At 38.0% G+C, this 16067-nt stretch overlaps 1 protein-coding gene across 26 annotated transcripts in view; it reads right to left on the bottom strand.

Annotated features, from left to right (window-relative positions):
- RBFOX1 (RNA binding fox-1 homolog 1) overlaps positions 1 to 16067 on the bottom strand; it is a 1748893-nt gene that overhangs the window by 649347 nt on the left and 1083479 nt on the right. Inside the window, exon 1 of one of the 26 annotated variants that reach the window (XM_069085405.1) lies at positions 3 to 939. The exons of the other annotated variants lie outside the window; for them this stretch is intronic. Within the exon in view, the coding sequence (XP_068941506.1) occupies positions 3 to 20 (18 nt within the window). The 5' untranslated portion in view covers positions 21 to 939. Of the gene's footprint in view, positions 1 to 2; positions 940 to 16067 lie in introns of those variants that run through there. 26 annotated transcript variants of the gene reach the window in all.

Raw genomic sequence — 16067 nt, 5'->3', positions numbered from 1 at the left:
ACCCACAAATACATCATCATCTTGAAAGAAAAATCAAGGGCTCTGTCAGCAAACAGAAGTCTCCTTACTTCACCAAGTGTATCTGGAAGGAAAACTGAAACCAGTGGGTAGAAAAATCTTGCCTTTTTTCTGTCAAGTCCTCCCAGTTCTCTTCTTTCTTTTTTTCTTACACAAGGTCTGGTTTGTTTGTTTGTTTATAAGGACAGCATTCGGTTCAGTTCAGTGATTCTTTCTGTGTGTGAAGTGACTTGCTCCGGGCTGCCTTGGTTTGTTTGGTGTTTTTTTTTTCTTTTCTCTCTCTCTCTCTCTCTCTGTCTCTCACTCTCTCTCTCTCTTTTTTTTTTCCTCCTCTCTTTCTTTTCCTTCCCTTCTCCCCTCCCTAACTCTGCCTTGCCCTTTCTTTCCTGTCAAGCTCGCTTAGGTAACAATTCTTGGTGTGTCTGTTTAATGAGCAAGTCCAGTGACTAGAGGCAGCCAAATACGGTGGTAGTGAAGGGAAAAAAGGAAGGAAGGAAGAAAGAAAATAGCAAGAAAGGGGATGCCAAATAAATAAGTAAGTAAATGAAGGCTACAGCTACACCATTTCCAGCTGGCTGCTATGGGATTAACAGGAAGCCCCCACTGTCGGAATTTATAGGCAGGAAGGCTTCTGAGTCGTCTTGAGGCAAACACATCTGTGTGAAGTAGGTCCCTCCAGTGGCATCCAACCCATTCCCTGGCTGGCCAAAAGGGCTGCCCATCCACAAGCCCCGAGTTTGAATTTTTTGGGGGGGGCTCAAAAGTGAAGCTCCAATGGCAAAGGAAGGAACATGTGCGGTGTGCCCGGCTCCCCCTTTATCTCTTTAAATGTACTTCAGATAAAAGCAGCATCCAGTCAGGTCAAGGCCTTCCCCAATCTCATTACTCTAACACCACAGTGTTCAACATACTTTTCTACAGCCATCTACTGACTCCATGGTGTCATTGCTTCTGGCTGCTTGGAGCGCTGCTGGGGAGCCCAGCCTGCCGGTGTATCGGGAAATGGGAAAGGGGGCAGTTGGAGGGGAGGAGTTTAAAGCAGGGCTCTGCTAAGTCAGCAGATTCAGGCACAATGCTGAAAAAAAATACAAAACAAAAACAAAACCCCCCTACCCACTACCCACGTTACATCTGTTTAATTTTCATGACAAACGATTGGGGGGGGGGGGTGGGGGGGAAAGGAGGGGAGGGTGTGAAGGAGAGGGAGGGGAGGGAGGGAAGGAGAGGGGAGGGAGAGAGGGAAGGAGAGGGGAGGGAGGGGGAAGAATGTTTAGTTTATTAACCTGAAAACCTGAGAATGAGCACAAGACTAAGGCAACCTTATGAGATCAGGTTTGTTGATCATTCTTGAGCTTTGCAAAAGCAGATACAGTCAAGAGTGTAATAGAGATGTAGATATACATGTATATCTATATATACATAAAACCCACTAACTCCAGAGGGTCCTCTTTAAGAGTCCATGGAGACACACATCTTGAAAAGAGAGGCACCCATAAACTTCCCTAAACTGCCCTGAATTCTCTTTCCTGAATTAACTTGCCATTATTAGCTTTTTTAATCAATTCTAAATTGGATACATCATTTTGAAAATAATCTCCTTTACTGAAACTTACATTGTATGAGAAGGAACAGCATCCAGTTTGTCCAGCATATTAATTGATGCAGTATCCATTATTGATAAGTGAATAAAGGAGGGATTAATATTAAAGCAGATTATGTGCTTGGTACTTAAATATATACCTACGTCTACATATAACTATTCACCCTGTCTTTTGGTTGGGTGTGAATTTTGACCAACTGTTATGTATTTAAACATTACACAAAAAAGAGCTGCCTTAACGGAGCCCCAGGGTGATTTACATATTTAGCTAAACTATGCAATGTAAAATGTCACCTAAATAATTAAAATGCATTAGCTAAATTGTGGAATCATTCACTGCACTAGGGCAGGTGGCAAATGGATAGGCACCTGCTGAAAGAGCCCATAACAAGGTCCATCAAGAGTCATAATGGTGAAGCAGGATGGGGGGAACAAACTCCAAATCGTACAGTTAAGCAAAGAGTGATCAAGAGAGTCTTAAAGCCGCCTACCTCATGGCCATGAAAAGTAACTACAGAACCACTGGTTTGTAAATATTAAATCACACATATGCACGGAAATGTCTGTCTTACATCACTAGGAACATTTTAATCCAAAATGATTTAAAATGGAGAATAAGTTGTTTCACGTCTTGCACTGTAGCCAGAGAGGAGAAACAAACGGAATTTCACTAGTGTTAGAGGTATAACTTTACCAAGGATCACCAGAATGTGCTCAAGTAAGGTTCCACCAAAGTGCCCCTAGTACAAATTTATTTTTATATATGGAAGAGTCTAGTATAGTGGATAGATTGTTAGCCTTGGGATTGGGAAGACCTGGGTTTGAATCCTGCCATTACTTTGTGATCCTGGGGAAATCATTTCACATCTTTGGCCCTCAGTTTCCTCATCTGCAAAATTAGGGGACTAGACGTAATGATGTCTAAGGTGCTCTAAGATATAAAATTTATTATCAACTATGATCCTATCCTATCTGTGACTATAAGTGGTGCAGAGGACAGAGCTCTGCCTTAGAGTCAGCAAGACCTTAGGTGGGTCACTTAATCACTATCTGCCTTGGTTTCCTCACTGTACAGTGGGGATGATAATAGCACCTATGTCCCAGGTTTACTGTTATCACACAAGAGGTATTTTATGAATGCTTATTCCCTTTCCCCACCTGATATTTTCAACTTGGAATAAAATTAAATACCAGACTCTATACCATTGCATACATATAAAAATAAGCATATTTGGATATGACTTTTAGATGTAGTCTAGATCTATTATTTCCCTGTTGGAGGAGAGTTGCTTGGTCAGTGAGGATTGATAATTATTCTGTCATGTATAGTCTTAAAGAATTTCCTTGATCACTGAAATGTTGTAATATTTTTAGGGTCATATGTCACCGGCTGTTTGAACACAGATTTTCTTTACTCATAGGACTCTGATCACTATACCACAAGGCCCTTTGTCATATATAATGGTATGGGGGAGCAGTGGATAGAGTACCAAGCTTGAAGTCAGGATGATGAGTCTTCTTGAGTTCAAATTTGGCTTTAGACACTTACTAGCTGTATGACCCTAGGCAAGTTAATTAAACGTGTTTGCCTCAGTTTCCTCATCTTTAAAATGAGCTGGAGAAGGAAATGGCAAATTGCTCTAGTTATCTTTGTCAAGGAAAACCCAAATAGAGTCATAAAGAGTTGGACATGACTGAAATGACTTAACATCAAAAAACAATGGGAGCAGAAGACCTTGGTTGGGTTCATATCCCAACTTCGCCACTTACTACCAATGTAACCGTGGTCAAGTTACTTAACTTCTCTGTTTCTCAGTTTCTTCATCTGTAAAACAAGGGGTATGAACTAAATCAGTGATGTCAAACTCAGACAGACACGGGGGCCACTAAGCCATACATAAGGATCCTTGCAGATTGAATTAGGAAACCACATATTAATATTATCTACGTTCTCTTTTTATTTATTGTGTTAAGTATCTTCCAATTACATTTTAATCTGGTTCTGGCTATATTTAAGAGTGTTGGGGGTCACAGGATATGTTGAAAATCTTGGGACTAGATGACACTTATAGATTCTTGCAGGTCTCAGTCTATGATGACATTCTCCTATATACATATATGTGTATATATGCGTGTATATACATACATATATTACATACGTATATACATGCCTTTTGACTGCTTCTTATTATACCCAGAAGCAAGCAAGCAGTGGGGCAAGAGGACTTCATTACAATTTTCACAAAAAGCCTACAAGTGGATAAGCTTATGGATAAGACTGTCCTATAGGCAGCTAGGTAGTACCGTGGATAGAGTACTGGGCCTGGAGTCAGGAAGATGATTCTTCCTGAGTTCAAATCTGGCCTCAAATGCTTACTAGCTACGTGACCCTGGGCAAGTTACTTAGCCCTGTTTGCCTCAGTTTCCTCATCTGTAAAATGAGCTGCAGAAGAAAATGGCAAACTACTCCAGTATCTTTGCAAGAAAATTCCAAATGGGGTTACAGAGTTGGACGTGGCTGAACAACAAGAAGTCCTGTGGAGCACTAAGGTGTCAACCTTCTTCTGTCTGTCTTCTCTTCATCACCTAGCTCTCAGTAACTTTCAGCTCTATGATAGAAACTTGCTTTTTCCAAGCTAGCAGCCTCTGCAACTATTTGCAGTCCAGCTTTCCTTTCTCCTCTTTATGAGGTAGTTCATCTTAGGAGCTGAAAGAAAAAGGATACATGATCGTTTTTTCGGAAAAGGGTGAAGCACCGTATTGGGCAGTAGGGGGAGAAGAGGCACCAAACAGCACTCTCTCCCTGGCTATTCATTCACTTGCTCTTAAATTTAATTTCCAAGGACTGACTGTTCAACGGAATGTGTTTTCCAAGCAGACATATGTACTCGCTCTTCCTGCTTGAATGAAGCCAGCCATTTTCACCTGCAACACTCGCTGTGAATCAGGCACCACCACAACGGTTTGAAATGTTCCAAAAGATGGTTAAAGATTTGATTAACATGACACAAGTGTGCACAGCTGTTGCCTATAAATCAAGTGTGTGGTATGTCACAATTCCCCTGCTCTAGAGCACAGAGGTTAAACAGACAGAATAGAAAATTTCAGTGGACTGCCCCCCAAGGGTGTGTCAGCAAATTATTTCTGTGTTTGAAATTCTGCTCATAACCTAATTGATTATTCAGTCAATTCCTCAAACCTTATTCCTTGAAATGAGCAGAATGACATTTTCTATTTACTGCTACCCCTAAACTTTCATTTTAAATCATTTAATAACATAGTGAATATATCAAATTACTTAATTCAAAACTTATCTTCCCCCACTTTTTGCAATACTGTTGCTAGGTAGGAAACTGTTTTCATTGTGGATGCATTTGAGGATTCTCCTTTTTTAGGTTGACAGAAATTACTTTAAAATAATTAATGCAATTATCAATTATCAATCCCTGGCATAATCAATCAATTGCAAAGCAATGGCCTAAAACCAGCCATGATTATACTACTAGGGGCCTATTGAGTTATTAAGTCCCTATTGATCTATGCTGCAAGCTAGCACCACCATGAGGTATTAGAAAATCTCAGCCAAAGTTAGCAGTCTCAAATTTTTTTTCTAAACTCCAAGAGAGAAATCCTTTATTAAAGAGAATGAGGCTTTTTACACAAATATAATACAAATAAATTATTTCCCAAATCTCCCATTGCAATTATCATCAGCAAACTTCTTTTATTGCTGAAAGAACCCCGCACTGGAGTCAGAAGAACTGTGTTCAATTACAGCCTTTGCCAAATACCTACAACTTATTTAACCCCTCAGAGCCTAGTATCATCTGTAAAATGGAGATAATAATGTTCATACTTGCTGCTTCATAGGGTTGTTGTGATCAAAGTATTTTGCAAACCACAGAGTGCTATATACATTAAAGCTAGTATTACTTAATTGTTATTTGATGATTTTACATTTACTCAGGAACCTCAGTTTGACATTTTTTGCTACAAAGCAGATATCACTCTAAGATTCATAATAAAATAATATCAATAACAATAATTATGATAATAAAGCACCTACTGTGTTCCAGATACTGTGCTAAGTGCTTTATAAATATAATCTAATTTGATCCTTGCAACAGCCCTGAAAAGAGTTTTGATTATTATCTCCATTTTACAATTGACAAAACTGAGACAGAGGTTATATGACTTGGTCAAGGTCACACAGTCAGTAAGTGTTTGAAACTGGATTTAAACTTAATTCTTCCTAACTCTAGGCCCAGTACTCTAACCACTGCACCTCAGCTCTGAGTACCTTAGTACTCTGAGGTAACGAGGGTATTTCATTATAATGTCCCCAAAGAACCTATAAATAATGCTATGAACCATTAGGACAACACAATTTTCTGAAATACTGAATAAAATGGCATGATCTGATTGAGTAGTGACTGATCAAATTATGGCATGTGAATGTAATGGAATATTACTGGGTGGAAGAAATGAAAAAAAAAATGAAGAATTCAGCAATTAAAAAAAAAAACACCAAGATCATAGAAAGCTTACATGACCTGATGCAAATGAAGTTGTCAGAAACAGAAAAAAACAATATAAGTATGACTACAATAAAGTAAAATTTAAAAAAACCTACATTAAAATTAAACTGAATACCCTATGATTATAATACTAGCCCAGGGAAAATGTGAGGCAATGCACCTCCTTCCTTTCCTTGTAAATGGGGGGACCTATGGTTTCAGAATGCTGTATACATTTTCAGATGTTGCTGTGTTGGTTGGTTTTATTTAATTATTTTTCTTTGTTATGAGGGAAAGTTCATGAGGAGGGGAGAGAAAAAGACTGGGTGGAGGAGGATATCCCCAAACGACTACAATAGAAAAATAATCAATAACTTTTCAACAAATCAGATCTGAGGAAACAAAGATCAATGAAATAGCTTGTTTTTAAGTTATGACTACTGGTAATCAATCCAGTGACAGATAACTGAAGTAGTACATGTAAGGAAAGATAATTAGATCCTTTTCATCGTTCGGACTCCATACTGTACATTTTCCACTAGTGCCCTAAATAGCAGGGGTAATTTCAGAGGTTCCTATAAGATCCTGCCCAATAGAAATTCTTTTTCCTGCTATACAGGAAAGTCAAATTCCCCTAATTCAAGACCTATATCCGATCCCTAGACAGATAGATAAGACAAAGACACAGACAAATCTCTGAGTCTGTAAACAAATTCATTGCCTTTGGTTCCTGGTTTGATTATCTGATCACCTAGAATGTTAGTGATTAAATTAGCCATGCTAATGAGGTCCAGGTCAGGAGCTTATCCCAGTGGAAGCCTTCACCATGGTCATGTATGACATCCCTAAACCTTCCCAGACATCTGATAAATACATGCCCATTTCCCTAGGGGATATGGGACAGAGGGTGTGAATGAATATGTACAAACTGAATCCTGATGGTGGAAAAACAAATCAAAGCTCATAAACTACATATGACTGGTCACTAGCATCATGTTTGTATACACAGAACAACACATAACCATCAATAAAAGAATGGAAAAAAATACTGATCATATTTGCCTTATAGTGGCAAATTTATTGTATGCAGAGGAATAAAATACAGTTCTTAGTGTATCACAGGATGATAAGATGAAGGATAAGAGGGAACCAAAAAGGCAAAATATTCCTAAAGTCTTTGGAAAGATCTCAAAGAGCATAAGTAAGTAGTGGGTTAAGGATTTTCAAACCTTAGTACAGCCAAGGAGAAGAAACATACATTCTTCCTTGGATAGAAGGTTCTGTTAAATTTATACAATACAAACAGAACATTCTCTTTCATGGTTATGTAATGACAGCTATTTTATCAAGACTTTTGATATAGACAGGTCAGTCACTGCTGTGGTTTGAAAGGGACGAAAGTTATAGAAACACAGACAAGAATTTGGAGAAAAACAATCCCCATATGTATATATGCATGACAATCATTCAAAGGGTTGAATTTTACTTATGACTCTTACATGTTCTGAAAAATTCCCTCTTCAAAGAGAAATGACAGCATCAGAGAATAGAAATAAGTCCTGATACTGGTGTCCAAGATTAAATTTAAAAATAAACTGGGCAAGCTCATATAATGTATGACAGAGTCCAGATCCAAAGAGATATTGACAAGCCAGAACTATGGAATGAATGAAATAATTTGAAATTTGACCAGTAGAAATGTCAAATTCCAAACTTGGATTAAAAAAAAAAATTAACTTCCCAAATATAGGATGGAGGAGGCATGGTTAGACTCGGGCTACCATGAAAAAGATTTCTGGATTTTAGTGGAGTACAAGCTTAATGAGAGTCAATATTTTGGCACAGAAGCTGGAAAAGTTAATCCTAGGTCACATTAAGAGAGGATGGGATTCAGAGTGAGGATGACCCACCCTTGGTCAGGACACATCTAGAATACTATGGTCATTTTAAAATAAAAACAAGCTAGATGGAGTATGTCCAAAAGGGGGCAACCAGGATGTAAAACTGGAGAACATACCTTTGGGAATAACATTAAGAAACTACGCCAGGCAGCCTGGAAAAGTGAAGCCTCAGAAAGGACAAGAAATCTTTTCTTCAAATACTGGCAAAGACTCACTCTGGTCTGGTCTTAGGGAGCATGCTGTATAATCGGTAGAAGTTATAAAGAGATAGATTTTTGTTTGATGAAGGGGGAAAAACAGCCAAAAGATTGTATCTATCTAACATATAAATAATCTCCCTTGAGAGGTAGTGGGTTCCACCTGAAGAGACAACTATTGAAGGTATTTTATAAGGGATTCCTGTCCATGTAAGGATTGGACCATCTGACATTTGTGGTCCCTTCCAAAAGTTATAATCTATGATTGTGAGAAGCTGAGTGAGGTCAAATCACGTGTGTGTGTGTGTGCATACACCTATATGTATATATACAGATAAATATACATCATAGATGTGTATCCATAAGCATGTGGATATCTATACATGCACACGCATACAAGAAAGTCAGGATGTATGTGAAACTCCACTGGGTACTATCTCTATGGAAACAGTTCTCAGGTCTTCTTCTACTCCCTATGTTACACTTTCTTCCCCCCAGAATCCCATGGCTACCTGCCTGGTACCTTTAATCCCACTGAGATTACCCTCTTTTTCTTTTCTAGTTCTTCTCTCCCAGGTATTTCTGTAGATTTACAGCATCTCCTCTATCTTTTTGGTTCTCTGAAATAATCACAGAACCTATTTTGGAGTCTTTTTACATGTGTTAACTATAAGAAATGCATAGAAGCTAAAAAAAAGATGGGGGGAAAGTAGAAAGGGATCATAAAAATTTAGAGAAGTATTTAGCCTTGTTCTTCAAGAATAATGGAAATAGTACGATACCTTTATCTTTCTTAGCTTCTATCCATAGTGAATGGAAAATAGTTTAGCTTGGCTGGAACATTGCATAGGTTAGGACATCATGAGATAAGCCTGTAGAGTGGAGGACCCTGAATGCCAGGATCAGCATTTATGTTTTATTCAGCAGACAGTAGGAAGGTGAACAATATTTTTAAGTACTGAAGTAACGAGACCAGAGCAGTGAATTAGGAACATTACTTTTCCTGTACTTTAACTTGAGAGAGTATAGTCTGAAATCTGGAAGATTAATTTTGAGGCTACTGTAACTGTATAGAATAGTGGAGAGAGTTCTAGCTCCTGAGTAAGAGGTCCTGGGTTCGAATCCTGCCTCTGACATTTATAATCTATATGGCCTTCAGTATATCACTTAATCTTCCTGAACTGAAGTTTCCTTCTCTGTAAAATGAGGAGAGAGAGAATGGATGATTTCTGAGTTTCCTTCTGGGGCTAACTCTAAAATCCTTTATTAGCCTAGTTAAGAAAAATGAAGGCCCAAATTAGGGTGACTGTTGTAGGCATGGAAAGAAGAGTAAAGATGGAGAAATTACGGAATGATATTTCCTAGGTAGAATTGACAGGACTTAACAATTAGCTATGGGAAATGAGGGAGAGAGGAGTCAAAGACAATGACTTGGGATATGAGGTAGGTGACAGGGAAGACAGTGGCACTGTCTTTGAAAGGCAGAAGTTAGGAGGAGGGGCAGGTGTTTTGGAGAAAAATGAGTTCAATTTTAGGTAAGGTGAGTTTGAGGTGCCAGGAGGCTATTTTTGGCTGTTGGTAATAGAAAACTTAATCTCTTGGAAGAGGGTAGGGATGGGAATACAGATTTAGGGATCATCTACTTATAATAATTACAGCCATGAGATTGCATGAGATCATCAAGGGAGAGAAATATAAAATGAGAAGAGATGAGAGCCAAAAATATAACCTTGGGGACATCCATGGGAGGATAAGGAATAAATGAATGAATGAATGAAAAAAAAATTGAGCGCTTACTATGTTACTTATGTCAAATACAGGCTAACAAGACAATCTCTGCTCTAAAGAGCTGACTTTTTTAATAGGGAAAGACAACACATAAAGGTGAATTATAAAGAAGGATGAAGTACATATTCAGTAGTATAGTTTGGAAATAGCCATATCTTCCACCATAAAATTAGGCAAAAAGCTCACTTATTAGTTTCCTTTTGTATTAATGAGTGGGCCAGACTAGATAATAATGATACTAATATGTAGATATCCCTACTATCTAAGGACCCTTCCAGTTCTAAAATGCCAGTTATTGTACGTAATTGTGATCATTCAGTCAGCTAAAATTTCTTAAACACCTATCTCTTGTGTCAACCACTGTGCTAAGTATTAGAATTACAAAGATATCAAAAGATAGTCCCAGCTCCCAAGGAGCTCAATTTAGTAGGGGAGAAAACATGCAAACAACTGTGAACAAATAAAATATATACAGGATAAATCGGGGGGTAATATCAAAGAGAAGGCACTCAGATGAAGGAGGACTGGGAAAGACTTCTTGAAGAATGTGGGACTTTGGTTGAAAAGTGAAGCAAGTCAGAGAAGTCAGAAAATGGAGAGGATGAAGGAGAGTATTCCAGATATGAGAATAGAGAGAGAAAATCCTTGGAGTCAAGAGATGAAATGTTTTATTCTGAGAACAGCAAAGACCATTGTCCCTGAGTCACAGACTATGTAGGAAGGGGGTAAGGTCTATGAGGTGAGGAAGGCTTTCATTGTGGAAAAGATATTGAGTTTGTTAGTCATAGGACTTGAATTCAAATCCCAGTTGGTGCTTTGTGCCTGTCAAAACATTTAACTTCTCTGTTTCCACATCTGTTTTCTCATTCTAGGAAAAAGGGGTAGCATCAGACTAGATGACCTCTAAGGTTCCTCCTAGCTCCCTATACACAATGATGCTATAATCTCAGGATCCCAATGGAGAATATTATCATTTAGTAGAGTCAGTGGAAGTGGAAAAGTGCTGATTCAAGATTTATTTAAAAGGAAGAAATGACAACTTGGACATAAAGAGGAAGATGAAGGAAGCGTCAAAGAAAATGTCAGCAAAATTTCAAGTTTGAGGAACTAGAGGAACTAAATGAGTTCACTTTGAGAGTGAATATAGGTAACAAAGGGCAAAAGATTGCAAAGGCATAAGAAACCTACAATACAGCATTATCTTTGTACCCTGTCAAAGGTACAAAGCAGGTATAAAGCAATGAAACCATCTTCAATTCTCCAGCTATCAACAGGAAAATGTGATTGAGGGAAAGCAAAGAAATGGCCTGCATGAATGTATGGGATTTTAAAGGATAGGTCCAGAATGACCACTAGGGAGTAGCATGAAATCAGGCTGGCAAAGGCACAGTGGAGTCAGAGTCTGGAGGACATTAAAACCTAGGTTAACAAGTTCTGATTTTGTCCTAGAAATAATAGGGAGTCACCAAAAGTTTTTGAGCATGGGAGTGATGTGATAAAAATTGCCTTAGGAAGAAGACTCTCTTAAAAGCACTTTCTCACTTTCCAGCTAAGGCGCAGGGACACTGAATAATTTATCCATGGTCACATAGAGAGTTAATGGTACAGTGGGGCTGGAACCAGGGTATTCGGACTTCTAGTTCACTGTGTTTTCCATTACCCTTAGCAGAGGTTATATTCTTGGGTGAGGAAGAGGGTGTAAAGGGTCTGTCAGCACTTGTGATCCTAACACAAACAAACAAAAATTCAAAATGAACATTAATTAGGAAATTTGCTTATTTGGTATCTGCCCATTAAATTCACAATTAACCAAGAAATAGGAGTGTGTAAGTCAGTTTAGATAGAACATGAGAAGATGCCCTTCCTGTCACTAAGGCAGCACTCCAAGTTAAAAGATCTTTTCTTGCACAAACAGTGATCTCATAGACAAGAATATAATCTAAGACCAAAGTTAATCAGAGAGCATGGTCTCTGGCTCTAATTGTCTTTTCCTATGACTAGCCAGTCAGCTGATCAAAGTACAAATAAAATTGGGAGGAGGTGGTGGTGGTGGTAAACTAGGTCACACACTGCAGAAAGGTCGAGAAGGATAAAGACTGAGTTATCAGGTGACTTTGGAAAAAGCAGCTTCAGGAAAAGTAGTAGGGACAGAAGGCAGTCCATGCAATTCCCCCTCCTTCTTCTCATTCCTTAACCCCTTGTTTCTTTTTTAAGCTTCAAAATGTTAACACTTAAGTTAGAAAAAAATACATTACCCCCAGTTTTATTTATTTATTTTTTTGTTTTTAGACACAGTCATATGATGACTTCTCTATTGGTTCAGTGGTAAAATCATAGAATAAGTAGATGATGAGGGCTTGATAACGCAGGGAGCAAGGATAGAAAGGTAAGGACAGATTCAAGAGGCAATGTGTAGGTGGAACTGACAAGGCTTGCACTTGATAAGATGGGGAGGTCAAGGATGAGAGAAGAACAAAGATTACTCCAAGGCTTTGAGTCTGCATCACTAGAAAGATGCTGGCACCATCAAATAGGAAAGCTGGGCAGGTGATGAGTTCAGTTTGTACATACTGAGTGTGAATGTTGGCGAGTCATTCGGGCATCAGCATTTGTTGTGGGGACAGTTATAAGAGTAGAGCTGGGAAAGAGGCTACAAGAGAGACTTGGTATGGTCGATCTCACATAAACAACAGGATCGTAGCATTGTTGAATATGAGGATTATAATCACGAATTACTCTGATAAAACCAACAGAGTGATAGTATATGCAATTGGACTTGGGAAGAGGGAGGAAGAAATGATTCAGGATCTAAGACTGGCAAGTAAATGAAAATGAGAACAACAGCAAAAGTTGGCTGAACTGCAATTAACTGTGATGACTTCTTTTGGGCCTGGGAGATTGTTGATAATTCATACTTTTCCTCCCTGGGGAGAGAGATAGGAGACCTCATGTTGTGAATATATTTTGATATAGTTATTTTGTCAATCAGTTTTGCTTTACTATTTTTCTTTATTACAATGTTGGGAGGATTTGTCAGGAAATATGTCATATTTTTCATATTTGTCAGGAAACAAACATATATGCATACACACCTGCATGCATATATATATATACACATGTGTACATTGTATATACACACCTACATATATATGTATACACGTGTATATACACACACCTTGGTTGCCAATAAAAAAAATTTAGACAGCCTAACAGTGGACATATATAATCTTCCATCAATGGGGGAATGGACCTACTGTTATATTGTAAAGTTAGCTTTCTAAATACTTAATTCAATGAGTTGAGCAAATACTTCCTCTCCCCCATGAAAGTATAATCTCTCAGGTTTCTTAAAAGGGAGGTAAAGTGGCTAATGGGCTGGTTGTGGCTGGAAGCACATTTCAAAAGTGCATTTGTTTATATTAAAATCTCATTTAAGTTTCAGTTCAAGCTGCTAACAGGGCAAGTTTAATATCACTAATACTTGTACAACCTCCGAAAATTCCATTTTTGTCAACATGATAGATACAATTTTAAAGGCACAAATATGGTAAAGTGCTGCTAACAGACGACCAATTATAACAGAAGGCATAAATAGGATCCTGAAACCTCACTGTGGAGCTCAGTGGCCAACTTGATAGTCATCAGTAATGTGATGAAAGATTACTAATACCAATATTTCCCTACACTGGCGCCCCCTAATTCTGCATTTATGCATTTACAAATGACTTGGCTATGCACAGATGCATCGATCCTTTAGCCTTTATGTACGGTTTCATTTTCTTCCCTTAGCGTTTTTGCTCACATTGCTTCCTCTCCACATTGGATGTCCCTTTCCTTCTTACTACACTATATAAATATCAATGAATATTATTATTCTCACCATTACAGTGACTGTCATACTCTGCTTTGCATCTGCAGGGTTCTGAGCACATGAGGAGTAAAATATTTGTTGGACGGATGAATGATTTAGCCCTAACGTTAATAGGAAATCTCCATTTTACTTTACTTTTCAAGCACATCCACCTTCCAAAAACACATCACCGAGGGGGAAAGTACTGTTCTTTTGTCCCCTAGCCACAGAGAGTACCTAAATATTTTCACACAAAAGGGTTATTAATATGAACCTCAGAACATCAAGATATAAGTTCGCAGACTGCCTGAACTACTGCCATTTTATACAAAATGGTTCACCATCCATGGAAGTATGAAGAAGTAACAGAGTCCTAAACTACATGTGAGAACCTGTGTAGGGCAAGATTTCTTTCAGAGTTAAAACCATATCTATATCTTGCAGGTTTCTTTGCAGATTATAATATGTTCCTCTTTCTGGACATGGAGAGTTATGAGTGATGAAAAGTTAGCTGCTGGTCATAGGATCAATGAACATATAGCTAAGAGCCACGTTAGATGTCATTTAGTCCAATGTTTGTATTTTACAGAAGAGGAAACTGAGATTTAATAAAGGTAAAATGATGACTCGACAGGCAGAAGAGCTGGTGTTTGAATCCAGGTTCTCTGACTCTAAGTCAATCAATCTTTTCACTGTACTACATTGATTTCATTGGAGTTATGGTGCAGAATTATTCTGCTTTAACAAAATCTAAGATTAGAGACCAGTGACTGTGACCCTCAACACCCACGCTGTCACTGAGCTGCGCTCTAGCTGGTTTATCCAGAAACACAATGGAAGAAAAAGTGCTTAATTAAGACAAAGGCTAACAAAAAGTCTCTCTAGTCTCAAGAGATGCGTGTAAATGTATAGCTTATTAAAGAAGTTATGCAATGACAATACCCAGGGTCCAAGATGGAAAATGAAAATAAGGAACACTGATCCTATAAAATAATTATATTAATTATATGAAATATAATGCTTATATGGTTATATAATGATTACATAAAATAGCCAGCTGACCTTTACACTTATACTATCACATTAGGGGAATGGGGTGGGGGGAGCATCAAACATAAAATAGAAAACAGTCCAGGCCTTTCTGGGCATGGACACAATTGCTTTCATTTCTCTCTCAGTCCTCAATGACTTTTCTCAGGGGAGATTTATTTGGCACATAGTAGCCTCCTTCCATCTTTTTTTTTTTTTTGGTCTGTAGCTAATGACAGACTTTTCCATAAACACATTGGAGAATATTCAGTTGAAATATCTCTTCTCCTCAGAATCCCTGTCCTCATGGAACCAACAGTTTAACAGGAGTGAATATGGTTAAAGCATAAAAATTACTAAAAGATAAATTAGAAAATCAGAGGACAAAGTTCCAAGAGAGAGATTACAAAGACTTAAACTAGAATTTGTGGCTGTAAGAAGAGAAGGGAGGGGATGATTTTATTTTGCCTCCAAAGTACCATTTATATTAATATTTCTGCCTCATCTCTCTTTTTTCCAGCACATCTTAGAAACTATAGTCAGATTAAAATGATCAATACGCAACTACAATTCTGTTACTAGAAAAACAAAACTAAAATAAAAAACAAACCAAAACAGGACACTTTAATACCTCGCCATTGCTTATCAAGTCTTAAATTCTGTAGCTTAACATGGAAGACCCCCTAGAACTTGGCTCCAAACTATCTTCCCAGCCTTAATTTATACTACTACCTTTGTATATCTTTTATTATATTCAAATCAGAACTCCTGGTTATCATTGTTTAGCAACAGGGATATTAGGAAAAAATAGTTCAATTCAATTCATCTCTATTCAATAAATATTTATTAAGCACAGGCAAAATCCTGGAGGCACCAATGTGAAATAAGTTACAGTCCATGGCTTCAGTGAGCTTATTTATGATTGATTGGGAAGAGGGGAAGTGAGATAGGGCAAGGTATACGCACAAGTAGAATGTAATTAACACAAAGTAGAGTTCTAAAATGATCTGAGAAGTTTGGGGGAAGTAAAATTAATTGAAGTTGGGGATATCCGAGAGGGCTTCATGGACAAAACAGCACTTGAGTCCCTAAAGGAGGGGGAGGAAGTTTCAAAAGGCAGTGATGATGATGATGATGATGATGATGATGATGATGATGATGATGATG

The sequence above is a fragment of the Petaurus breviceps genome, unplaced genomic scaffold (genome assembly GCF_028583685.1).
Source record: "Petaurus breviceps papuanus isolate PSGF00001 unplaced genomic scaffold, PetGlider_PUasm1.0 118, whole genome shotgun sequence".
Classification (NCBI taxonomy): Eukaryota; Metazoa; Chordata; class Mammalia; order Diprotodontia; family Petauridae; genus Petaurus; species Petaurus breviceps.
Note: the sequence above shows the minus strand (reverse complement) of the source record. Positions and strands in the feature narration are given on the sequence as shown.